General features: G+C 43.4%; 1 protein-coding gene across 22 annotated transcripts in view; it reads right to left on the reverse strand.

Annotated features, from left to right (window-relative positions):
* BTRC (beta-transducin repeat containing E3 ubiquitin protein ligase) overlaps positions 1-27709 on the reverse strand; it is a 118062-nt gene that overhangs the window by 6575 nt on the left and 83778 nt on the right. For all 22 annotated transcript variants that reach the window (XM_025151777.2, XM_004942220.5, XM_025151778.3 and 19 more), the window contains 9 exons: positions 20884-21115; positions 16439-16625; positions 12556-12652; positions 11567-11704; positions 10977-11095; positions 8363-8612; positions 7571-7689; positions 3410-3520; positions 2710-2788 (listed from right to left, as the gene is read on the reverse strand). In XM_025151777.2, coding sequence (XP_025007545.2) covers positions 2710-2788; positions 3410-3520; positions 7571-7689; positions 8363-8612; positions 10977-11095; positions 11567-11704; positions 12556-12652; positions 16439-16625; positions 20884-21115 — 1332 coding nt within the window. The remainder of the gene's footprint in view (positions 1-2709; positions 2789-3409; positions 3521-7570; positions 7690-8362; positions 8613-10976; positions 11096-11566; positions 11705-12555; positions 12653-16438; positions 16626-20883; positions 21116-27709) is intronic.

Genomic DNA, 27709 nt, shown 5'->3' on the forward strand with positions numbered 1-27709 from the left:
GTTACAGGAGGATTAGGATTTTGCAGTCAAGGCTTGGCACCGCTGCTACTGCTCAAGAGGGAAGAGCTTAATACTGGAGGACACTAAGGAGCCTGTTGTAAAGTCCAGTGACACAGTAATAATTCCTCTTAAGCAGTTCTAAAAATATGAACTAGAAAGGGCATTCTTTATAGGCAGCTTGCATTCTGCTCTGAGGCTGAGTGGAAATGGCATGACGATTTGGCAAGAGTTCAGGCTGTAATTAACAGGAGGTAACAGAAAGATCCTGCATATCACAAAGCAAATCCACTAGGCTTTCCCTTTTGCACTGGCTGCTTTTTCTTGGTGCTTACTGCCGCAGGAGTGAGCAGCAGCCTCCTCAGGAAGAAGGGAACAGACACCACGCAGTTGGGACAAGCCCCCCGTCTCTAATACACATTTCTCTGTGGCTCTCTGTGGCCTGGGGTCAGGAAAAAATGCTTAGAAGCATTTTACAGCTTTTTCAAATACTTGGACAAAAGAGAATTGTTAGCTACTAAAAGGGGAGCCTGTGTCTTACGACATAGGACTCTGAAAATACAGCTTGGTTTGAAAGCATGGAGAGAACAGAACAGCTGCCTCAAAGGGAGCCTCTGAAGCTCTAAATTAAATATACATGCTCCAAAATCAGATTCTATTTTTATGACAATTTTATTATAGGAGCCCAATCACTGGGACCTTCCTGATCTTCTGACCCAATAACCCTAGTGCACCTTATAAGCACTTCATGGGTTTCTACTCAGTTCCAAAAAGAAGTGTTTCCAGATCCTGTATTGTATCAGAGAAGTAAAGCATTTCTTGCTACAAAAACTATCACTCCAATAGCCAGATCCAATGAGAGACCCTTAACAGAGGCACCAAGAGAGAGGTATTTCTACAGACTATTTTGAAAAGCCCTTTTCCTCTCAGCCACTGTAGGCTAAGGCTGCCCTAGAAGTTCCACGCAGCCCTCCCCAGTGCAGTTGCAGTGACAATAAGCAGGCTGCACACCCTAAGCTGAGGCTGCAGGGAGCAGGGCCCTTCAGCTCAGAAGGAGAGCTGTGCTGTTTGCTTATGCTGCGCCTGGAAAGCTTCTGTGACACTCGTGTGGCCGCTGTTCCAGCTAACAGGAGGGACCTGGCGTGCAGCGAGCATTTGTTATCTGTGCACTTTCCTCCTACTGTTTGAAAATTGAACACGAGCAGCGGGAGACTCACGATGTTCATTGTGCAGCCAGGTTTAATTTTGGAGGCCGAGAGAAGAGAGGGGAAAAAAAAACCAACTACGGGTAAGCGGGTATAAGGACGCCCTGTTGTCATAAACATGAAAAGCCCTAAAAGCACTACGACAGCCTCCTCTGCCCCTCCTCTTCTGGCCTCCTCCATTGCTATCAAACAGGGATTTACGAGTATCCATGTGTTGAGATTCCTACAGTGTTTCCATCCCACCGCTTCTGATTTATAATACAATTAGTTGGGGCACTTTGGCTGTCCACTGCTGGAAAATGCAGAGGAAATCGCACCAGTTAAATTAAGTCTACAGGTTACTAGGCACACATTTGTCTCGGGCTGGAGCAGAAACACCACTAATATCACGCTGAAGTCTTGGACTCTCGGGACACGTGTTCATGGGCACAGAGTTGTTCCGCAGTTTGCAGCTGGGTGGCTGATGACAAAAGGGTTTTCTGGATTTCAGCCATGAAACTATTTGTAGTTCTCTTTGGCTACCAAGGAGGTTTTTCAGCACAGTACCTGCAGGCACCCAAGGCTCTCACTGACTCTAACTCTGCAGCTTGTGGTCCAAATACAGGAACGGAGAAGAGCTAGTGTGGCTTAATGACCTACTGCCTGCCTACCCCCAAAGCCTGTGCAAAATGTGAAGCAAAATACTTTAGTGCAATGTACAGCAACTGTAGCAGTTTGGATGGCAGATGAGGGTGTGGGACAGCTAGAGCAGCAGCAGGTCTGATGTACACCAGACTCCAACATCATCCAAACATTTATTTTCTAAAAGAAAACTAACTCATTACTTCTTTTTCGACGTGGATTCAGCACGGGACCAAAATCTTTCTGTAAGCCCATGGTAAGTCTATCAGAGCAGAAACAGCAAACATGGCAGAGGAATGCTTATAGGAACCATCCCATGGCCTTGGCTGTGCTGGCATTTTTGTCACAACTTTCCTGCATCATTCTAAGACCGGTGCAGAGCCACTGCTAAGCATGATGGTGAATGCTGTGAACACTCACACAGTGACATTTTTAATCACACTACCATCAGACCTGCACTAAATATCACTGGAGAGCGTTAGAAGCTGCTGTTTAAGGATGAGGCAATCTCACTGTCTGCTCCAGCCCATAGCCTTTCTCTCCTTAAACACACACAAGCCACTGAAATGCAACTAAAAAGTTGCTTTTGTGGGTGTTTTTTTTTTTTTCCCCTCGAATTTGGAATATACTACTTTTCTTTAAGAAATTCCCTGTCAACAGCTCATGGGAATAGGCACACTAAAGTAAAGCCACCAACACATGGATTCTAAGGACAAGTCTCAAAAATGACTTAGTTCTTAACTTCAAATCAAGAAGTCAGATCTCTAGAAATGACTATTAGATCCTGCAGGCTGGTGCTAAACTAACTTGAATTTCCATGGCTCAAGACAGCCCTAAGAAAGAACATTTTCCTGCTCCCTCCACCACCCCTACCCAAAGCTCTTACCACAAGGGTTCGCAAGCAGAGGGTCCCTGCTGGAGCACGGGGGTCCAAAGCAGCCACCAGATCCCATACCTTAATTTTCCTAGTAGTGAAAAAATAGAGAAACACCATGACTCCGTTAAAAAGAAAAGATCAAGTGCTCACAGGAAAACAAACAAACAAACAAGAAGCTGTTAGTGCAGCTGAGCTGATACAGCAGCTCAAGGAAAGCTACAGAAATCCTTCTGCTCCTGAAATGTGGTTCTTGCACTTCTCCTTTGTAACGCTCACAGAGCTTAATGGGAGAAAAGAATATGCTGTTGACAAAGTAAAACATATAAAAGCAGGCAATAATAGCTAACAGAAACATATGGGAGGGTTAATACACACTAGTCCTAGTGGCAAAGGGATCAGAAGACAACCACAGAAGGGAAACATTGTTCTTAAGTGGCTGAGCTAGAAGATGTTTCAGATCAAGTCTGTCTGATACTCTTATGAGCTAAAGAAAAGGACCACATGCATCAAATCACACTGACTTTTTTAAAAAGAAGAAACAACAACAGGTGTAGAGTCAGCCTTCGTAGAATCAGCCTGACTTACTGGCCATGACAAGGACCTCTTGGTATGACAAACAAGAAATCTAATTTATATAAGGAAGATCCAGCAAAGTGGGATGTGAGACACTGAGAAAGACAGGAGGATGAAAGGCATTAGCCAGCCTCACCCATCATATGCCCCGCTGACTATCCTCTTGTTATCAAAGCGTATGCATCTCACCAGCTCCTCGTGGCCTTCCAGTACTCGCAAACATGCCCCACACTCGATATCCCACAGCCTGGAAGAGATCAGGAAGAAGCACTGAGAATTTCTGAATTTCTGATTATTTCAAGGAAACGTTTGGTCTTTGCTTGTAGTTAATGAAAACTAGGAAATAAAGTTGATGATGAAGCAACAAACAAACTATTCACTACTCCTTTTCCTGCCGTTCAATTGACACGTTTTTCAACACGACTGTTATGTGACAGTATCATATGGGGGATTATTCAGATACTCAAACATTTTAAGATCAGCCATGCCCACCATCTACTTCTCTATGAACACAAGACAGTTATCTTCATGAGGAGCCTGACTTCACTTTACTTAAGTCAGTTTTTCATAAAAGTATCTTACTTTGATTTGAAGATGTTAAGCAAGAGAGACTCACCAGTCCTCCTGGAACCTTGTTCCAAAGGTAGAAGCACCTTCACAAGGCACACACCCCTTCTATGCCCCATCATGCCTATTTCTGACTTGGAGTCTAATGTCAGACGAATTGTGGATGCAGTGGTGAAAGGTACAAGAACTAAGAAGCCCTTTACATTTGTTATTCTTTCCCACTGAAGGTGTATTTACTCTGTAATGAAGGTAACTTATGCATAAGCTAAAATGGGTATTCTGTGTTTATTTATTTGTAATGCATTTTCCTCTTGTGCTCAAACAATTTTTTAAGAAATAAGCCTATTTGCTTTCAATACTTTTGTCAGCTCTTTGAGGGGATTCCCAATTAGAACAGATAAAGAACAATTATTTGCTGACAAAAACTGCAATTCTTGACATGTACTGTCTACAGGTGTTACACCTCCGGATGCCATGAACTTGGTTCACAACAAATAGAGTCTTTCAATAACAGTTATCTGCTGAGGCTCTGACACACAGCTGAGAAAAAGCAGTCACAGATGTTCTTGAATGCTCGTTCAATTAGAGTTCAGACTGACAGGGACTTCATGGTACTGAGGTTCATGGTTCATGGAATTTGTCTGGGTGACACCACACAAAGAAGTACAGCTGCTGTGGGGTCAGGTCACTTTTCCTTGAGAAACTAAGAGAGAGATAAATTGTCCCCACATACTTCAATCCTGAGGTCCCCCAGGGAATAATCCAGACCCAGTGGATGCGTGCACAAGGATGGTGGGTAATCATTTCATCTGTCCTGCCACAACAGGCTGCTCTCGCTATGGACGACTGGGGAATGAACAGAACTCTTTCTATAACTGTACTGGGGAAGCGTTAGTTTATCATAGAATCATAAAGGTTGGAAAAGACCACCAAGATCACTGGGTCTAACCATCAACCCATCACCACCATGGCCACTAAACCACGTCCATAGGTGTCACACATCTGAGGCCAAAGAGGAGCAGAAGATGATTCCTCAGTCTGTGTAGCTGAGTGTTCATCAATCTGTGAAGACTGCGAAGGTTTTTGCATTAGCACCAGCACACCAGTTAAGGTCAGAGAAAGTAAATCCATGGTAAAGTTCAGCCAAAGGCACTCTGGCTGGTCAAAGAGCATTACGTCTCTTGCCAAGGACTGCAAACAGGATGCACAGTGCCAGAAATGAATTGGTGCAGAAAGGTCTGAAGAGCAATCTCGTGCCAGGAACTTTTGTGCCATGTGTTTCCACTCCTTGCCATCAATCCTGAGGTTGCCAGCAGCTTGGCAAGGCTGCATCACATTAACTTAGGCTTGTATTATCAGGTCCTAAATTGAGCTTTTACCTGAATTTGACTGTGACTAGAAAAGACAATTGCAGCCCTTAGCTCTGAAAGCAATGGGCTTCTACGCACAAAAGGAGTAACTGCTCTGTAAGAACAGCATATCTAGAAATGGTTCCAAGGGAACTTCCCAGATTTGGTGATCTCCTCCAATTTCTACTGCTTTAAATAGTCAAAGGACCAAACAGAAACAAAACTGCTCTTAGGCTTGAGAACTAACTTAAAATTTCACCATGAAGTGAACACAGGCAAAGGAACAGCCACTCTTCCTTCCTACAGCTTTGGAAGAACTTCTATAATAGAACACCTCCAATTACCACAGCCTTTACTTCTCTTGAACTCCTGGCAGAGTTGGAAGATGTACAGAAGGCAGATGAGCCTGAATCCCCATCTTCAAGAGTCCAGCAGCAGATCCTCATGTGCACACACTGATGGTTGAATACATGCACCCACACCAGCCGTTCATTTAAAAGCGAACACAGAATGACACAGCTTATTATTATTTTGCTCTAAATTCTCTTTTCTTTTTTAATACCACATTTCTCTGCAGCAATTAAGGACTTTGGCACTGGAGGTTAAGATACTTAAGTGACTGGATTTAAAAAAAAACTTGATTAAAATGATGGGCCGCTTTCTTACTGGTGGAAATCAGCACAAGAACAGTGATGCCTATGTAGCTGTGTTCTTTCACACTTGTGAAAACAAAACCTAAATAATTTTTATACACGGAGTCTCTCCACAGAAGAAAGATACTGATTTCTCAGCTACTTCCTCAGATTCACAGTTGAAGAGTGAGTAGTCACATAATCAGCTCCTTTTGCAAAAAAAGTTTCCCTGTAACCGAGGAATGGCCAACTTCAAATTCAATACCAGGAGGCAATCCCTACTAAAGGCCAACACAACATCTGGCATTTTACAATGGATTAAAATCAAACATGCAAAACACCAAGCCACCCACAGAGAGGACTTAGTAACCTGCCCTTGCTTAATCACTCTTCCACTGACGTGTGCCTTTTGCTAATGGCTGGGAGAAAGCTACGTGAACAGGTAAACCTTGTGCCTTGCCCACACAGCTGCCAAATCTGACTTCCATTAAGATTCACTGCCAACATTCCTGAAATTCTAGCACAATTTATCTGTCAGTTAGGGATTTTGTCCAGTGTAAGCATAAAAGCAATCACACTCCTCTTTAGCATTATCACTACATTGACATTTATTGTTATTAGTATTACTCATATTTTAGATCCTTCCCTAAATGGTGTAGTGTTTAACTATTTCCTACTCTGAGACCAAGTTTCACAGTACAGAAGCAGAGGGTTATTTTTTCCATCTGGGGTTTTTACTACATATATGGTGCTACTCTTACACGATGTCTATTAATACTTTTTGCCTTGATAAAGAGACAGAAGCCCCAGCTCTTTGGCTGATGCTCTCAGGCAACCACACACTAAAACCTAGTGCAACGATCCAGTGATGACCACCAAAGGACCACCGTTTTCCAGAATGCAAAGCATGGAGAGGCATTGTTTTGCAAGCAAAGTCCACAGACAAACATCTGCATGAATCATTCTCATGGAGGAGAAATAACTTCTGACATCAAAAGTGAAGATTTTCTGCTTAGGCTGTCCAGACTTCCAGTTTTATCAGAAGGAACACAATTCTTCAAAGCAGTGATCAATACAAAATGGAGGCTCCTCTTCCCCCTGCTTGAATGACAGAGCTGCTTCCCCACACAACTTAGACTCCTATTCCAGATTGCTCAGTACACCCAGAGATTAGTGGGACACCCCTCTGCCAGCAGCTGCTGGATGTAGGGAGAAATCCTGGCTCATGATACCAGAAGGAGTTAAATCTCAGATTGCAGCAAGGGCAGCTGGAGAAGTGCAAAAGGCAGCAAACTGAACTTCATGCTCTAAACCAGCTGTTCCAAACTTAACCCGGTGCCAAGTACCACAAGAAGAGCTTGGCCAGAGCCCAGGAGGATTTCTGCAGAGGATTAAATGCCTCTTACTGCAAATCTGACCCCTTTAACTAGACACATAGCCCAATTAAAATATCACAAGAGGACACCGCAGAAAGTGTTACTTGCCAGCTCTTTCATACACCAGAATTGTCAGAGCAATGCAACTTGTTGATTAGTATGGGACTCTTGAGATACAGAGGATGAAAGACAACACAGTAAAACAGACTTCTAATATCTCTTTCCAGTAGTTCCCAATGTTCTCTACCAAAGGAAGCATATTTCAAGGAAGACAAGGGTACAGAGCACTTTGCTTGCCTAACCTCCAGGCATCCCAGGGAATCAGAGACAACATGCTTGCAAAGAACTCTGCAATGAGGAGTGTGTCTCTCACCTGATAGTATTATCTGAAGAGCCGCTCACTACTAGCCTGTCTCTGTACTGCAGACATGCAATGCCTCGTTTGTGGCCATTTAAGGTGCGCACAAATTCGCAGGTACTAGTGTTCCATACCTGTGACAGGAAAGGTGAAACCACACAGAGACAAAATTATTAGGAAGAGACTAACAAAAGACAGTATCTGTATGATACAGAGGTGCACCGAGAATGTTGAACACACTTCCCTAAGACCAGGAAAATTACCCCTCTGATGACTTGTGACTATAGCCTGAAAGTGTTCACAGCTTGGGACACAGCACACAGAAGGTTTTTGCCATACTAGAATTAGCTTCCAAAATCAGTCTTCAGCACTCTCAGGCTGTGACTTAGTCTACACAGGAACTAGATTTTCCTCAGTTTTAATGCAGCAGATCAGGATCACAGCAGCAACACTCAAGTGACTCCTACCCACTCACCTTTGCTTTTGCCCCCGTGCTGCCCTCTGACAACTCTTTGTGTGACCAGTGCTGAAACAGATTGTGGAACCAGTCAAATTGAAAAAGAACACAGGGAAAAAAAGAGTCCTTTCTCAAATACATCTGCACCTGGATCTGACTTGCCATACAGCTCTGTCAACAAGTCACACGAGCTCAACAAATGAGGGATGAGTGGAAATGAGCAGGAGGAATACTCCTTCCAAAGGAAGAGCAGTGTAATAGCAGCCAAAGACCATCTTCCCTGTCTGGTCGTTGCTTTTTGTTAGTAAATACTCAGTGCCGCAAATAAAAGAGCCTCTGAAATACCTCACCTTTATAGTTCTGTCACCTGATGCTGATACGATGTACTTGTCATCAAAGTCCACTACGTTGACAGCAGCGCGGTGCCCTACGAGCACCCTCCGCAGGGTGATGTCTGTTGGTGAAGCCATGTCCCACACAGCAATGGAACGGTCTTTGGAGCACGTCACCATCATGCCGTTATTGAAGCGGAGGTGCAGTACTGCTTCACAGTGGTGAATCAGTGTGTTCAGCATCTCGCCCGCGTTCACGTCCCACACCCTGCAGTTTCAGATTTCAAACCGGAGAGGAGAGAGTCAAAAAAAAACATACGGTAGTTTTTCTGCAGATGGAGAAAGGGATGGGGAGAGGTAATTAACTCTCTAGCAATATTAGAGAAGCAAACGCCACAAGTTATAGCTAAATCTAATGTATATTTCATTAAAAGATGTGTTATATAAACCTGTTGATTATGCAGATATTGACACAGTCCAGCAGCCAAAATCCCTGCAATGCAGTTAACACCATAAAAACAACCCAGCCAGAAAAACAAACAAACAAAAAAAAGCATTCCTTAATTAAGAGAATTTAGTGCTTAAGGAAAGGTATGAAATTGACAGCCCCAGAGACTGATGTTTCCTGGTCAAGTCAGCCTACCACGCTCCATTCCCAGTCACTGGCTGCCTAAATGTGACCTGTGGAGAAGGAAGTTCAGAGATAGGTTCCATTTTTGACTTCTCTCACAGGACTATCATCTCATAGGATAACTTACACAGAGGCAGAAGACAAGGTTATGCCTTTCAAACAGATGTAATTGCCACAAGTTGCACAATGGGTTGCTTTTACTCTGCAATGCATCTGGTACACAGCTACATTCTAGGAATGTGCTGAATACCCAAATTAAGACAGAACATTCATGTTGATTTAATGTTATTGGAACCAACTGTTTCTACTGAAAGATCACTTAAGATGAAAACTACACAAAGGCTTCATTTGGAACTTCTAGGACTTGAAATTAAGATTTTAATCCTTAAAAATGTTTTAGGCTGTCCTGTTTGCAGGCTTCTTTTACTCTCCACAAAGAGATTTCTTTTGGCACTATCACACCTGTATCCCACATACGCTGTGTGAGAGCAGAAAATGGCCGTATCATTAGGCAGATCACACTGTAAAAACTGGAACTTTCCTCTGCCAATATGGTGAGCAGTTAGAAAAGGCAAGATGTGAGAAAGGATTCTAATGCCTCACTTTCTAATGCATGGAAGCCGAAGCAAGTCAACTTCTGGGTTATAAATGAGAAAGGAAAGTACACATCCAATTACAAAATGCAAAGTTAAAAAGACTGCAGACTGCAGACCTGAGCCATTAGCATACAAGCAGTTTGCAGACAAGGTTGCCAAGCTAAACAGGAGCTGGAGACCTACTGACTTCTCTGGACAAGTGCATCCCTGAGCTCTCGGAAGCATTAAGAGCCCATCTGTACTGTCAATTGGACAAAGCCCCTCTTTTTGAGGGGACCCAAGGATAAAAGTGATGCATCCTATGCGCCTCGGGGGTCTGCACAAACATTTATAGCTACAGTGGGAAACAAAGTATTTCTGGGCAAGTAGCCAGTCTGCAATTTGGCCTGCCTGGCCTGATACGGAAAATGATAGCGCTTGTTACAGAAATAAGCATCTCCTTTTGCAACCTGTATTTAGCACTGAGCAGTTCCCACACAAAAATTCTGGATTTCTACAAATGGTAGGATCCCAAAACCTAGCAACACCATAAGACTACATGCATCACATGTAAAGTACTGAACGAAATGGTCACTAGTTTAACAGTGGTAGTTTACATGCAGCACAGTGATAACCATGAGCAGCCTGCAGCCATAGGAACACATGGTAATAGCTTCAGAAAAGGCCATTGGCACAGCTTTTTGTCATCTGTAACTTCACTGCATGGGCATCGCTGATTCTCTGACAAAAAGACGATAATGTAACAGCATGGAGAAGACAGACTTGCTCCTTTGTGTCCCAGTTCACATTGCAACTCACTAATTCAAACGTGCCTGTATTTACACTGCAGGATTTAGGCTCTCTGTGATCCTGTAATATGTCTAGTGGACTTTACATCAGCATAGTGAAAATGTGCACTGCATGTGCTGACTTGAAGTGTCCAGTCTTTTAATGGAGACTGGAAAGAAAACAAGGTTAGAAAGACTGAATGGGAAGAAACGTCATGCTGAAACTTAATTAAAACTCACAGGAGATCTAGTCACACATCTTTGTTAAAATTAAGGGACAGCAGATGACTAAACCTTCAAACTTGCTTTGAGTACTTAACCAACTTTTAAAAAGTTGTTCCTATGGAGGATGTGAAAAGCATTTCCAGGGAGTGTCCAAACACGCAGCACCTTGGTGAAATGCCAAATTGTCTTCCTAAGTCATCTTGACCTTGACTGACCTTTGCTTAGGTTCTCATTTCTCCTTGACAACCACTTGCACGGACATCTGATAAACAAGGACAGTGCACTCCTGAACAAATGTGCTGAACTAGACCATAGACCTAATTGAACAGCACAGATTTAAGGAAAGCATTTCAGCAGCTCACAAAGCTGAACTTTCTGAGGCAAACGGAAAGCTCTGAGTCACAAGCACACACCTGACAGTCGAGTCTGAAGATCCAGTGATGATCACCCGCTCATCATACTGCAGGCACAGGACAGAACCCGTGTGTCCAGTGAGAATTCGCTTGCATTCTAATGTATTTTTATCCCAGATCTAGGAGAGCAAACATTAGAAAACAGGCAGCTAAGTAAGGTTTACATCATATTTTAAGCACCTACTGCTCTGACTGGTCTGGTTTTCACTACAACGCAACATGTACACTGCAGGCAGAACTACTTCAGTGGCATGGGCTAATTGTTGTGGTGACATGCAGGCTGTTGCAATATGTTAACGTCTTCAGTATTACTGGGTTTGCTCTGAACACTGGTCTTACCTCCTCATCAGGGCGGAGTAGTTATATAACCTGTAATTATTGTGTGAAAAAAGTCTGCTAACGAATTCTGTTCAGAAAGAAAACAAATTCTCTGTTGACAAATATGAGGTATACATGTTGTGGAGGTAAGAGGTAAAGGAGAAGACTCGTTCTGTAACCAGAGGTTGGAGGGGTGTCACTGAAATTAGGACACCACTATTTATGGCACAGGCACTGTGTGCCACTGGCATGCCATTCTAGAGAGTTCTCACCTTGATAGTATTGTCTCGTAGGCCACTGACTATCTTCTGATCATCATACTGTAAACAATAAACACCTTTGCTTGTCTCGCTCCGGCAGTGGATTCTCTGTAAACTGTGCCTTCCACACCGCCAGTTTGACTCTATTGTCTTGAGGAGAGACAGGAGACAAAAGAGAAGTAAAAATAAAAGACAAAACTCTCTCTTCCTTACTTTCATTTGCTTGAGAAGACAGCAGATACTTTCCTTTACACTTTTTCCTGCAGCCAGGCCCACAGAATGACACAGCAGTTGTCTAGAAGATGCAGGTCGTGATGAAACCAATGAAACAGGCAAAGGCCTGGAACACGCACTGTGGCCAAGCTCCCCTGCGGGGTCTGGCATGGTGAGGGAGCAGTGACCTAGAAGGCTTTGTTTTTCAAACTCCAACCTTTAATTCTGTGACTCTGCGACGAAACAATTGCAGAGAAAGTCTCAGCTGAGCTTTAAGGGCTTGTGCAAACCTGCCCAGACAGTGCCTGAACACCTCTTTTGCCACTATGCACCTGTCAGAACATGGCACTTGGCACTGGCTCTCCACCAAATACAAGGCAACACTGCCCACTTGCCTCCTGTTTCCCTGGGTCTTAGGACTACACTTTCTCCCTGACTCAATTCCTGAGATCCCTCTGGTATCACCTTATTAGACCTCATGTGCATGGATGGGGCAAAGTACTATGGAACAGAGAAAGTCAAGATGGTGTTGCTATGACATCTGAAGTGCAAAGTGTAGAGACTCCCCGAACAACACTGCTCACCCTCTGTCTAAGGCAGTGATGAAGGCCTGGGAATTATATGTAGCCCAGATCTTCAAACTCCCAATGAACACAGACACATCATATTTAATTAAATACTCCATCAGCATGAAGCATTCACAGGATTTGAGCATCATGAGTAAATGAGGGATACTGTTAAAAAAACCAAAACAAAACAGCCCATCACACCTGGAAGTTACTCCTTACCTCAATATCCTGTATAATTTTGGGGTAAAGTGCTCTGTAGAATGAGTTGGGTGGAGCAGTCCCATCAGGGGGTTTATTTTTAAATAGGTATTGTCCCCTGGAAGACAAAGAACACAGATCCCGTTTCAGCATTTGGAAGGAAGGCCTTCCTGGCATTTTAGAAATGGGTAACCATTGCTGAAAAGCACACACAGATTCACAGTCATTTACTCAGTAACACAGGGTGGTTCCTTGTTTGTTTGTCCTGCGACATGTTGATGTTGCATTTAGACACCGAAAAATTCATGACAAAGCAGTTCTTCCTCACTCAGGGAAGGAAAATGTACTCTTTTGGACATGAGCCCCTTCAACTCCATAGGAGGTTAGAATGGCTCATACCCACTGCATACATATTCATATCAGAGGTCACCTTTAAAATAAAGCATACAAAGAAAATATGAGAAGCCAAAGAACCCTCAAGCTCTCTGTGAGCTCAGGACTAGCTTTATCATCTACATTAGCAGGAACAGTATCAGTTTTGGTACACGGACATTTTACTGCTACTGCTTTATTTTGGTAAGCAACGCTTCATCTGTGGTGCCTTCCTCATTTCAACACTGATTTGGAATACTCATATCCCAAGCTAGATTTTTGCTACAAAAAAAAATCCATAAACGGCAATCACTACCTGCTGTGTAAAAAACTTAAATTCCTCATCCTGAAGTTAAGAAGCCACCAAACACGGTGTGGAAGCTAGTAAAGCCCACCATGGGCGTACTAACTGCTGCTCTGCCTGGCAACATGCCTCGCAAAATGGAGAGAGGCTCAAATGCCTCTGAGTGTAATCCTGGCATCGGAGGCACGGAGTTTCTACTGGGCCAGCTCTCCACTTCCCCCTCCCTCGCTCCATTATGGCATAATTAATTGCTCAATACTTCGTCGTGCATTCTTTTCTTGTCCTTTCCATATAACATATCCTGAAAGTCATTTGAGAGACTGCATGAACTGGCTGACATACTTTGGGCAAAATCCAGACTAAATCATAACAATGTTTAGGTATAAGCAGGGAGGTAAACTATAGGACTGAACAAACAAAGCAACAAATGCTCAAGAAAAGATCTTTTGACAATTAGGGAAATTACTTTACATTCAAATTAAGAGGAAGCTGCTTTCTACTTAGGACAAAGGAAATCATCTGAGTCTTCAAACAGTAACCCGCAGCCCCCTGTTTGGGGACAAATCTTTGTGAAGGACGGACATACGGCTGCACGCAAACCAACAGTTAGGTGGATCTTTACATGATCCAGTTTGGAAGTGCAAGAAAATTACTATTACTGGCCTGGGGAGGCTGGAGATGCTTTGGAGATGTGCAGAACAGCTACAGCACGCTACAGAAGACTTAAGGTAGGTCTAGAATAATCTGTATGCAAAAGCCTATGTGCCTGAAAACCTGTCTATTGTTTGCAGCTTTACTACATGAACTATTAGGAGGTCCTGCTAACTATAAGCTATGTCTTGCTGCTTGTAGAGTCAGCTGCATACAGGTCAGCCAAGGGACTGCTTGGAGTTTCCCTGGCATCCCAGTGATTGGGATAAAAGCAACTATTGTTTGCAGTTTCTGAGGACTGGCCAACTCAATCAAGTATTCAGATGGAAACAACAGTACCCAATCTTGGGCTTCTGCTTTATTTTTCTTTAAATCTGGGTAACCCTTACTGCTCCCTGACAGAATACCATCGAGTGACTGTCCCTTGAGATAGAAAGCAGGATTTTTGATAGGAAGAAGGTAAACCCAAGGAGATGGTGGACTGTCCAAACAAACTTCACAGACTGCTCATTGTAGAGCACACAATTAGATGAGTTCCTAGTAGATGAAAAGCTGACCAACAACAGCCACATTGATCAATCCAGAATAAATCATGTCAAATGGACCTAATTTCTTGTCAGAAGTCATTTTCATAAGTTAGCTAGAGAAGTATAGCGATGGAAGTGCTCAAGGGTGAACATACAAATGGCTAGCAAGCACAGCTTACCAAAGGTGCACCATCAAAAAGAAAGGCAACTGGGATCTTGCATGAAGTCTCTCCTAGATGTGTCATCATCAGACATTTTCATTTATGACAAAGAATGGAATAGGGAGCGTATTTACTTTGTGGCCAATGATGCTAAAGCTGAGAGAAGATGCAAGCACTTTGGAGGACAAGATTAAACTCATAATGCTTCTGACAAAATGGACAAATACTAACCGGTATATAGAATCTAATTCAACAAGGACAAGTGCCAAGTTCTCTACTTATAACCCAAGGATGCAAGATGAGAAACAACAGGTAAGGAGAACTTCCACAGAAGGGGTAATTAAAAGTTATATATAATATAAAACCACTATCAAAAAAAAAGGATGTGTTCTTCTGGAAAGCCTAAAATGGAGCATCCTGCATAAAGCAGAGAAAGTAATTGTTCTCACTAAACTCTGGTAATGCCTCAGCAGAAGGAAGATGATCAGCTGAAGTCACCATCCTCCAAGAATGGAGAAGAGTAAGAAGAGTAACTGGAGTGAGGCTATACAAACCAAACTGAGGATGACAAGAGGACAAGAAAACACAGGGTGCGCATTCATTAGTACATCCCATGTATAGGAAATATGATCATCTCCCAGCTATGCAAAAGATTACTACAAAAAGGAGAAAGAGAAACTGTCCTCTGTGTCTGTGTAGGCTAAATATAACATCCTGAACTGTAGCTAGCAGGATGATGTTCACTGTAACTGGCTGCCCACAGAAGCTGTGCATGCCCCATCTATGGAGGCGTTCAAGGCCAGGTTGGATGGAGCTCTGGGCAGCATGGTTAGAAAAACAGTGGTACTGCTTGCCCAGGCAAGGCACAGGGAATCTCCATCATTAAAGGCTTTTAAGAACCATTAGACAAACATCTGGGATGACTTAGAGAAAGAGGGATGAAAAAGTTACCACTAGCATGGCTGTGTTTATTTTATACTCTTTATAAACACTATACAACTGGAAGCAGATCAACATGGTATTTATTTTTAAAGGACATTTCATAATTCTGAATTACTTGCCTTTACTTTCTGAGACAAGCAGTATAACAAAATTAACCGTGAAACAGAAGTCTTTGTTTGCAGTTCTGTATCTTTTTCTTTTTAATAGCGACCAAAATGCCTGAGCTGTCACTTTTATCTTGTTTATGAAATATTCATACCCAGCTTCCTTTCTGCCAACATCCTAGGGACACCCTTGGAAAAGAAAATTATGTATTAAAGGACGTACCCCCTGAGAGGGAAAGTTCTAATGAAATGTTAACAGAGCAGCTTCAAACTTGAGTGAGACCCACATTGTAGTAAGGCTATTCCAGATGATTATTAACTAATCTATCTGCATTTCTAAAGTCCCCTATTCTCTGTGGTACCTACCCTCAGCTTCCAGTTTGAAAATTAAACAGATATCTAATAGTGAAAATCTGCTGAGGAAAACAAACAGACCCATCAGGAAACAACTAATACATAGCACATGCTGCCCCATTGCCACCCCCAAAAAAGCTCTTCTGCTCTGAACTGCTGACTAGTTTAGTGTTCCCCTGGGGCGTACACAGCTTCTTAATTTGAACCGAATGACAGCTGGGCGTAAAAATCTCACTGCATATCGCACTTGTCACAGTGGGATAAGAGCATGATCAGATGAGGAAAGTGAGGAAAAAGCCCCCACACTGCCTGCACAGCCAAATGATGCCCTAAGCCCCCAACCCCTGAATCTGGGCTCAAGCATTTGTCAGGTTTGGAACCAGTGTGCTATTTCAGGGTGCTACGTATCCTTCTCCAAACACGGTTCGAAACACAGAGCCCCCGCTGTCCTAAATGGGGGCAAAAGAGGTGAAGATGCAGTTCCCTCACCATCCTCTCCTCTCTGACAAGCCCCTCCACAGCGCGTCTGTCCTGACCATCCTCTCGATCAGCTTCTTCCACAGCATGCCGTCCGACGTCACACGGTACCACTCCTTGCACACCAGCTCAGCGGCACACAGCGATTTGGCATCCAGGTAGGACAGAATGTTCTCAGCAATGTGATCCAATCCCCGAGCTGCAGGGGGAGGAAGGAAAACAACAACAACAAGCATTATTTGCTGGGGAGAAGGGCAGCTTAAAACAACTCCCCTTACTAGTGCAAATATAGCCTCTCTTTCCTATTCCTTTCCAACTACTCTGCTGCATGCAGAGCTGGACCAAATGCGCAGAAGAGCATCTGCAGCTAAGTTCAGGAGTGAGCAGTGTTCTCCAACTTCCTTTGGATATAACACAACAAGTCATTAAAAATAATAAAGAATCCAAGAAGTCATTCCAATCTATTTCGATGGGTTTTAGCACTAGGGGGATATTCTATGGATGGCATTTCCAACTCAGCGACGCAGCCCCCAAAATCTCTCTATATTAGGACCATTTCTCATCTCACTGCTACAGCTGTTCTCATGTTCCAGCGGCTCAAAAGCTGTTTTTGCTAAAGCAGTAGCTTTTAAACGTAATGAAGAAAAAAATATATATTCCCAATGTGTGCCCTGAAGGGTAGTGGTACCTTTAGACATGGGGGAGGGAAAGATATGCAGATGCACGGGGAAGTGGAGAGGAAAGAAGAGGCTGTCTGAGGAGAAAGTGAAGCAGGTTCACCAGCTTCATTTATTAAAGCGGGTGGAGGAAAAATATGCACTGTAATCGTATAATTTGCAAATATTTTCCAGTGTGAATACCATGACTGGCTTTGTTTCAACATGGCTGGAGCAAAAGGCAAGGCATTTGAGCCCAAAAGGCAGCAACACTTGCAGGGCATTGGCTCTACAGCCTGGGTAGCACCTTACAGCTCAGTGTAACATCTCCACACAATACCATGCTCTGTCTCCTAAACAGACAGATGGGTCTAGCAAAAATGTGCCCCTTCCCACTCAGATCTGATCACCTACCAGACATCAGAAAGATAAGATGCCTTTTAAATGAGGTGTTGCATAAACACAGCTTCTCTGGGAGGCTGCTTAATCCGTAAGTGACACACCGTGTCAAGGGATCCTCCCTCTCCACAGGTCTAATTGCTGAGGCTTTGTGAAAGTTGTGGTTGAGACCCCAGCAACCCTCTGGTTCACATCTGGGACACGGTTACATCTGTCCTTTCCTGCTTTTTAAACAACGGCCTCAAAGAGAAGGCCCTGCTTGCCAGTGACAAAGAAAAAGCAGTGAATGCATTTGTAGTCACATGCCCATACATCAGCAAACCCAAACTGGGGGCAATCAGCTGATTCCTTCGGAGCTTGTGAGAAACAAAAGGCCCAACCTCTACTTGGTTTTGTTAACTGAAACATCTCAAAATTATCTACTGACACATGAAAATGAGAAAGCTCAGCATGTCTCTTCTCGATCCTTTCAAACATCTGAGATTTATAATACACATTGGGTGAGACATTCTGCCCAGCATTTTATGCTCCCATTCATTCAGCCGAAAAAGCACGGGAACGATACCAGACACAACCAGAATGCAGAAAGAGGGCTGACATTTCTTATCTTTATAGATGCAAAATTAGATGTCAACCTGCAAAACTGAAGCATCAGCAGCCTTTAGTATGTATTTAATCTGAAAAGATGTACACAGCCATTACGTGAAACTCTCTCAAAGAAGAGTGTTTGTAAATCTAGGTTCACACTACAGCAATTCATAGACACAGACATATATTTTGGTGGACTTGAAGCAATTCTGAAGGACAGAAGCGGACAGTGGTGTTCCCTTGCTTCCCCACCCTGATTCCTGCAGTCCTGAGCTCTCTCCAGCAGGTAGAAATGCCACATTTTGGCATTCTTTCTGACAATCTTTTCCCTTCCACTCAACATGTGGGAAGAGGAGGCCAAAACCTCACTGTTCCTTGTCCTCACAGAACCAAACCTATTTTGGCCCGGCAGCAAACTCAACCGTATTATTATGTGAGATATGTATCTACTGGAGCATTGCTTCCTTTAAAAAAAATCTTCATGCACAAAAGCTTTTGCTAAACTAATGTGAAACACGATTAGCCCTTCGGTCCTCCACATCAAGTATTAAAAGAATGTTTCAGTTATTTCACACACCAAACCCCTTATAAAAATGACTCTGCTCATAAAAAAAATGCTAAACAGCTTGGAAGTGCTAAGCAGAGACTTTGTTTTTTGTGTGTGTGTTTTTTTTTTTTAAGGAATGGAACAAAGTTTGTTAAGCACACAGTTAAGCTGTATTTTTCCAACCTTCATTCTGTCCAAAGTACTGGGAAAATAACCTCAGTCAATTGTACTCTATATTAGCCAAGCCTGTTCATGACCTAAAACCGTCTCTGGTCCTTCTGTGGGACGATGCAAGGAGGACAGAGACAAGACGCCTCATGATTTTGGAGAATCTTTATTGTTTTATTTACTTGAGGGGGAGAGCAGGAAGGAGAATGAGGGCATAAAAATGAAACTGGAATATCGAGCACTCGAGGATTTCAGAAAGCTACACAATACTTAAATAGGTTAGGGTGTTTTTTTTTATCCACTTAATTCAAAATGCTAGGTGCAGCACTCCTTCCTATCACCCTTACCAGAAACCTGCCTGCTCTGAGGACATTCTGCACCTCCCAGGCAGCAGAGCCCGAGCCAGCCCGATTCCCTGCCATTCATTTTCTCCCGTAGAGCTATATGCACCAGGACATTAGCACTCTGCCAATATGCAAATTGATGCACATATATTATTTAAGCACACGGTTCCCACAACTGCTCACGTTCTCAGACATTAGCTGCCTAATATCCTGTCTGTTCTGTACTTGGAGACGGTAAAATTCAAAGCTAGAGCTGCTTCCTAGAGAACTCCGAAAAGACCACTAACAAATATGGCATGGCAGGCAGATTTTGGATGCCTGTGAAAATATTTCTGATATTTGCCCAAAATGGTCAGAAAAAGGCTCATAGGATGAAATTAAACAGGAGAAAATGTGTGGTATTTGCTTGCTCTGATGGAGCTTTGTGGAGGAAGACCTGGAAAAATTGTGCAGCTAACTGTATGTATGCTTTTACTTTAAAGTGGGGAAACCAACGTGCTTTCCAAGTATTTTGTTCTTCTGAAACTGAACGGCCTCACAAGTTATAATGCTGCTCTAAGTACACAAGATTATTGCCATTGGACTACTAAAAACTAACATAAAGAAGGTACTTAGCATAACTAAGATTTTTTTTTAATGCTACAACAACCATTCGATTACTGGGCACAATGAGCTTAAAAATCCAGAGACTACATACTTAACTTCAGAGCAAAACTCTCGCACTGCCTCTATGTTTTGCACAAATCGCAGTTTAACACACTTTTTTCCACCTTTTTTCCAACCTTACATTTTCATTTTCAGGTTGAGAAATCCCTTCCAAAGAATGATCGAATGACTGGATCAAACAAACTGTCCAAGTGCATCGCTTCTCCAAAGGGATCCACAGAACAAGTGTTTTTGCAAAGAAATTCCTCTCTTCAGCTGGTTATTTAGATGGAACAACTGTAGGACTTGCTCAGGTTCACCTGAAACTAAGGGACTACTAACCTACTGACTATTGAGGTATGATCTAATGGTCAGGAAAAATTCAACAGACAGGAATTTCTGTCTGGTTCTGAAATTCTGTTGCTTATTGTTCACGTTTTATCTCCTTCTGCCTCACTTTCTCACCTGTAAGATGGGGTCAAAACACTATTTTAATGCATGCTTTCTCTGAAATGAAATATACCCAATGCCATATATTTGAGAACATCTGGGACCAAATCCTGAAAGGAAAGCCCAACAAAGGAGCAAAAAATACACGGAACACTTCCATTCTTTCTTCTCATGTCCTCCATTCACTGTGGGCAATAAACAGATAATCAAAGTGATGGCCTCAGGAAAGTATTTTACTAGCACCAAAATAATCTACATAAGAAAAGAGAAAAACCTTGGCTGAGCAATGGAAAAGAAGAGTAGTTTAAATTTTTTAGAAAACATTATTAATGCATCATTGCAGGCATCGATATAAGCACAACTACCTGTCCTCCGGCTTGTGATGACCCTCCTTAAGGTACAGATTAGAGCTACCATTCACTCCTGGCCAAACTATGCTGATGCTAGATCATCCCTTCAGTGATGGGAGGAACACCAAACACAACGTTCCTGCACTCTGTATTGCTAGAGAGCTTTTCATTCAAAAACTACAATTTGTTTTGCAAGACGGCCCGAGAAGAGACTTCTTCAGCAGGGCAGGCCAGAGGCACAGGAAGCCAAGGAGAATAGTTTTCTGGAAGACAAGAGGAAGGAGCACACTTCCTCTGCCTGCAGAAGTACCTGGCAGTGCAGTGATGAAGTCCCTCTGTAACATGGGCTTGAGGTACGAGTTTATATGTCCGTGCTGGTAGTGACACATCTGGGAGATGAGGTGCTCCACAAACTCCACCTGGTCAGACTCAGACCACTGCTCAAAGTACTTGACACAGAGCTCCTTCTCCTTCTCATAGCTTGCTGACAGTTTTCTCTGCTTGGGCACAATCATACTGGAAGTGCCATTGGCAAGTTTTGTCTGTGAAAGGAAAGAAAAACACAAATCACACATACAAAAAGATCAGGTGCTCTGATACATGAAGTTGGCCAGGACTGTGTATTATTAGTGCATTATTATTAGTGCATGTGCATTAGTCCTGTGGCCAGGACTGTAACTCCAGCAGAACAAGGTCCTGGTCCACTCCTGAGCTGCACACAAAGGACTGCTTGGAAGGGAAACCACGAGTGCCAATTTAACACAAACACAGTTTTATTTACATCTTGCAGACAGCAAAATGCATTTGGATTCCTAATCTACAGCTACCAGTTATTTCAATACACCAACAGAAAACGGCATTTATATTTCACTTTTCTTCTAAAGAATGGACTGCTGCTACAATTCATAGGAAATGCCTGGAACAAATGAGAAAAAAAAGAGTACTTCTTCCGAGTATGAGGTTATACTGTGCAGGTAAAGCCAGCTAAAGCACACTCTGATATTTGCTGCATACTTCCTTCACAGAATAAAAGCTTACATTTTCTGAGCACTGTTAATATCTTATCAGAAAGGCTCAGCCCAAAGAAGAGTTTCAGGGACAATACAGAACACTGACATTTCAATTTACTTCTTGATGGCAAGATGTAATTTCTGCTTTCTAAACGATTTAACTGGAAGAAAAGTGCAAATTTTGCATCGTAAGGATATCCTTTGTCCAGAAAACATTAACTGCTTACAGAGAAACTATTTTTTTTCCATACTGTTCAGTTTGTATTAAATGCTAAATTGAGACTTTTGTTTCTTTTTAGGATTTGCTATCCCTGCACGCTCACTTCTGTACCTCCCCAGTCTAGGAATACACACTATGGGCACACATTCAACCAAAGCAAGGATAATTCTCATTTTGCTTCTGTAGATGATTCCCACTGAAAACATATGATTTTCCCTTTTTCACCTCAGTGGTGTACCACCAGGCAGCTCTGTAAGAAAAGACAATAATACTACATCACTTATATTTACAAAACAGATTTTGAGGTTCACTATTCATTATCAAATCATTAGAAACAAATTACAAACACTGAAATATATAAACCGTTGATTCAGGGGCGCCATATTTCTGACTGTGTGATGACAATTCCAGGCACCAAACTCACCAGGAGACTTCATTCACTTTAAAGGAAAAGATGAGTACCTAAATCTGCCTGTGATTGTAACTAAAATATATGGATTTACTCATTTTACTGGGAGGAAAAAAAAAATCCACAATACTTTTTCTCAAGTGCTGAAACACTGTGTTTAGAGAGCAGAGAAAAACGTCATCCAAATTGGGTTTAGAATGTGTGAATTCCTCACTGCTCTGGAGAAAAGAATTCTTGTGCTTTGATACCCACCTGCCCAGCCAGCAATTCTCTGAAATACCAAAAATACCATCATTTGAAAATACACCTAACTATTCACCACTTACATCTCATTTTATAGCACAAAGCCACCTAAATTTCAGCCTCTCCAGCAGAGCTGGAGAGGTTTTCTTCAGATAGAAGAAGGTGGTAATTAGCTGCCATTTTTAGCAAGCAGTTTCTTCTATTTCTGTGTTAGGTCTCGGAACATGGAGTACACACCATCCGTACTTAACTCTGCAGCTCAGGGTTTTCAACCTCCCTTTTCTCCCCGCAGACCCGTGTGTGTGTTCAGTAGGATCGTGTAAGACAAGGGCTATGACTGATCGACCCCATTTCATCTGGTCATCCCACGGACTGCACTGCAAGTGAATAACAAACCCAGTATTGGGCGGCAGGAAGAAATTCTCTTGGGACATCTTTTTATATAGAGGAATCTCTATAAAAGGAGCTGTGGGAATGACGTCCTCGGCGTGGAAGACAGAAGTTTTCCTAGCAAAGTCTGCAGCTGGTAACAGCCAGGCAAAAAATCATTACCAATGGACTGCACTGAACATCGGTCTTAGGGGACTCTGGTCATTTCTGCTGCAGTTAAGCTGCCTGCAAAACAGACACCCCCGTAAAAGTGCTGGATTAAGACAGCGGAGAGCTGTTGTGTTCTACAAGCCTGATGTGCTTTAATTTCTCTTGTTTGTTTGTTGGGAAGTCCATCCCACAGCAGGCTGTCTCAACAATACCTCTGGCTTTTAATTTGAGAAATTGCAAGACCCAGCAGCAGAATAAGCAGGTGAAGTGCAAATACAAGAGGGGCAGCTCCTCCTGGCGTGGGGCTGCACAAGGCTCTGGCCCCCCCTTGCCAACCTTCCAGCAGCCACCAGCCCCCAGTTACCTCTAAAACATCTGGCTGGAACATCAAATAGAAGCTGCAAAAACAAGAAACAGATCCTGTGTGCCTAAAATCAGATGGCTTCGGTGGGCCAAAGCAACTCACCTTGATTGGGTCCCAAGTGAATACAGCCTCTGAGGTAGGAAGGAATAAATTAAAGAGCCCACTGACCAGCACTTGTAACTTAAAGACAAACACTGGGCTTATGTTGCAGATCTGCTAAGAAAAGCATTCTATGTGTTTGTATGTCTGAATTAGTGGATGGGGGTACAACGTGGTTTTAGGTCTGTGTGTCCTACTTCAGCCACATTCTGACCATCTAAACCTGAGACATTGTCAGTGCCACTGCCTGCACAAGTTTCCCATGGAAAGAAGCACACCCACATGTCACCATGGCATGTTCAGGGGTCCCGTGGTCTGTACAGCAGGACCAGAAAGATTTTGCAGACCAGGAATGCCCCAGCTCTGCAGGATTCAAAATCCTGCCATCGCCCACACAATCTGCAGCTGAGGGCAAGAAGAAAACTCCAAATTTTCAATTTGAAGATTCCTGAAAATCCACTGGGGAGCTCAGCGAAAAAGGTCTGTTATTAAAAAAAGCAACAACACAACAATGACATCAAGCATCTGTATCATTAAAACACTGGGGAGGTACCGGTTACAAGCAGCAAGAGAATTCATTTGGCTTTCTAATAAACCCTGATGACTCAACCATTCTGTTCAGCTGCAGCTCATGACAAATCAGATTCTATTTCCTGCAGCACACAATGGTCTCTTCTTCAATGGTTCCTTTTCCTGGCACAACAGCAGACCTAACCTGAAGAAGTGAGCACCGCTCCGCACGCAGTTATGCTATGTCGAACAGGCATCCAAATGCAACGTCTCTGCTTATCCTTTTTATAAGCTTCACTTCCCAAAGTGACAAAGAAGAATAAGCAGTGGTAGCCCATCACCATGGGCAAAAGCTTGAGTACAATGAAGGTGCAGGCTCTGCGGTGCCTCGGCGGCTCCAGGCTCCCCAGTGGCAACTCATTTGCAAGAGCAACTGAGATGTTCTGCACTGGTGTGCCCAATCCGATGAGTGGTGCTGGGAAACCCAGGGGACTGGCTGCCTCAGGTTGGTACTAGCTCAAGGATCTACGTACCATGCTCCACTGCAGCCCATAATTACAAGAGCCTTTCCCCAAATGGCTGCATTTAACACAAAGCACATTTGTATGCCCTGCGAAGCAGAAGAGGACTTCAATCTAACCAATGGTTTGCAACTGTAGGAAGGCACCATATTTCAACACAGATAAATACAACCTGGATAAATCTACTACTCTGCACAGAAGACACAACAGCCATGGTATACCACAGCTGTTGCCCACATACGACACCAAGGTTATTTTTGGTTTTGATCAGTAGAGGGGACTAAGAATCCTTCTAAAGCACAACAGTAAGGATCAGCACAGTTCTCTGATGGTGGTACAGGCACAGTGCTCCACAGCCCACAGTAATGGTCAGAACCCGTAGTAGTGGTCAAAACCTAGCAATGGTCTAATTTTTCTAATTAAAAAAATCCCCCTATCATCTTCTAATCATTGCAGAGGATTTTGTTAAAGCACTTTCCACAGCATGGGTGAATTTAGTTTATACATTTCTTGACGTAAGAAGACAAGTCTTTTAAGAAAAAGAGAAGGACAGAATATCATGTGCAGCTTAAACAACCCCAGCAAGGTTTGGGACCTTCTGAACCTTCCAGACGTCCTCAAGCTGGAGCTCCAACACGACCAAGAGATGAGGTCAGCACTGAGCATCTCTCCCTGAGCTTCTCTCCAGACCAAACAAAGAGACTTCCCTTGGACAACTCAGTACCAAGGGTCTACTCTGGGCTTCCTTCCCTCCCTCCGTACTCACAGGGACTGCAGCTCCAACCTGGGCAGGTGGCTCCTACTGCCTACTGGCAGCTGCAGCATCCCACCCCCAGCTGCTTGTATTGCCGGCCATGGTTAAGTTGCTGATCTACACAGAGCCACCTTAACAGGAATTTTGGATGGGTCTTAGCGAAGGGGAGGAAAAAAGAGGACATAATGTTTAATTATAAGAAATGATTGAAATAGGCACAGACATACCCCGGGTGCCTCTGCACTGCAGCAAGCTCTAAACTTGTTATCGTTAATGGTTTAAATTTCACTGTGCTAATCATTTCAGGACACAAGCCTTTCTTGATAATCTAATGAATTATTCCAACATCCTTCAGCAAAAAAAATCCTCCATGACAGCACTAATTACAAGACGTTTTCCCAGTGCTTATGTAAAATATGACAGAGCAGCAGCTTAGGGAATTGCAGAAAACTGCTTCTAATTTCCACTGAGAAACTGACAAACACCTCTCTTTCATCTCTCCCAGCTCTCAAGTAAGATTTAACTTTCTCATTTAGTTAATTACCGAGTGAGGATCATCATTTTCCCGGATCGGAGCGGCACAGAGCCTTTATCGTGTTAACTTGTGAACTTGATCGATGGCTGCTGCTAAAACTTAATAACTTCACCCCCTGGCAAATTGTAAGATAAATATAATAGGAGAAACTCTGACAGTAAAAACCTGCCAGAAATGAGCGCTGTGTTTATGTTTCTTTGCAGGCAGCAAAAAAACAACCGACAGCTTATTACTGGGTGCGTGTTACTTATATTTAAAAGACTCCAGGCAGTTAACTTTCTGCGTACTGTTCAAACTTCACTCACAAGATGAAAGACACTGGGGGGAAAAAGGAGCAATGGGATGACAAAGAAAGGTACCACGCAGGTGTACTGCTGTAACAGGGGGAGATGGTAACTTTGCAATGAAAGCAAAGCCACACCGGTGTGCACATCCCGAATGTTCCTCACAATTAACCCCACTAAAAAACCAAAGCGGTGAAACCAGACGTGAAACCTGTAGTTGCAGCAGCAGCACAAAGAAAGCTCAGGAATTCTGCAGCATGTTGGAAGCTGTGTGGGAAAAGCTTGTGGGGATTAAAAAGTCCAAGCGGTAGCGAGGTTTTGAGGTGATGCCTGTAAAGCTGCTTGCAGCCCCAGAACACTGCACAGCTCCTCCAAAGCCACTCACGTAGCTGGGAAGCTGCTCCTGCCCATAGCACTCAGTGCCACCCACACGGAGCAATGTAACAACAGCACTGAAATGGAGCTGAGAACCTCTGCCAGTCCTCCATCCTACGAGGCAGAGCCAGTATTTCAGAGTCCTGTTGAAGGGGGCTGCTTGCATGCCCGAAGGCAATAACAGCATAATTAACAGGACACGGGTTCAGTTTCTATGGCTGGCTTCTTCCATTTTGGGCTCATAATTACCAAATGCTGCAGAACTGATTCCCAGATTGCCAAGTCCAAGCAAAGAGGATGGAAGTCACTGTAGCTCCTTAACGCAGCTTCCTATGGCAGAGCTGCCTTGTTTTAAGAAGTGGGGTGGAGGTCTCCCCATAAGGAGCAGAACCTCTCCTGCCACAGCACCTGGATGGCACGAGAAGGGCAGCCAGCTCCTCGCTTTTCTCCTTTGCAGAGCAAATCCGCTTTTCTGATGTTTGACTTGACAGAAAAGCTACAATCCCAGGTCGTTTAGCAACTCACTCCATTTACTTTTATTTTAAAAGCTCAGTTCAGAATCTACCCGTTTCTGCCTGCCTCCATCTCGCATAACAGACTCTGTGAGGTTAACCATGGGTTTAGCGCATATACGGACTGAGTCGCTCAGTACTGAATTAGTTTCCACGCTGCACAGCTCACCACAACACTCTGAAAAACGAACAGAACTCAGAAGCAGATGATCATCAATCACATCTGAGAGTCAAAAGAAAGCACCATGAAAGAAACCGCAGCATCACGACCGCTTCTTTTCAAGAGAAAACTCACAATCCATGCTCACACTGCAATTAGCAGCCCCCTGGATATTTAAGGACCTCGCAGTTTTGCCAGTCGGTGACTTTTAGCAGCTTGCCCACATTTGGTTTCTAATCATCTTCAGAAAAGAACTCTGATATGAAAGGATCCGTCTAAATGAAAGATCACAGGGATTACAGTGGACACAGCAGCCCAACCAGCAGCACTTTCTGAAATCTGTTGGGGCAGTCGTTTCCAGAGGTGCCATCCAAGTGCTTACGGTGTGGTATTACCCTGGAGGGCACCTGGCTACGGATATGGCCTCAGACACAGAAGAAGGAGAAGGCTGCATTGTTTTAGGGCCAGAGAAAGCCGCAGACACCAGAGCAGGAAGGTCTTGGGTCTGACCGGGGACTGGGGAGGCAGGGCTCAGCCATGGGCACTTGCACAGCAGCTGTACAAACTGCAATAACACCTTGCTGGAGAAGCTGCTCCCCT

This window comes from Gallus gallus, chromosome 6 (assembly GCF_016699485.2).
Source record: "Gallus gallus isolate bGalGal1 chromosome 6, bGalGal1.mat.broiler.GRCg7b, whole genome shotgun sequence".
Lineage (NCBI taxonomy): Eukaryota > Metazoa > Chordata > Aves > Galliformes > Phasianidae > Gallus > Gallus gallus.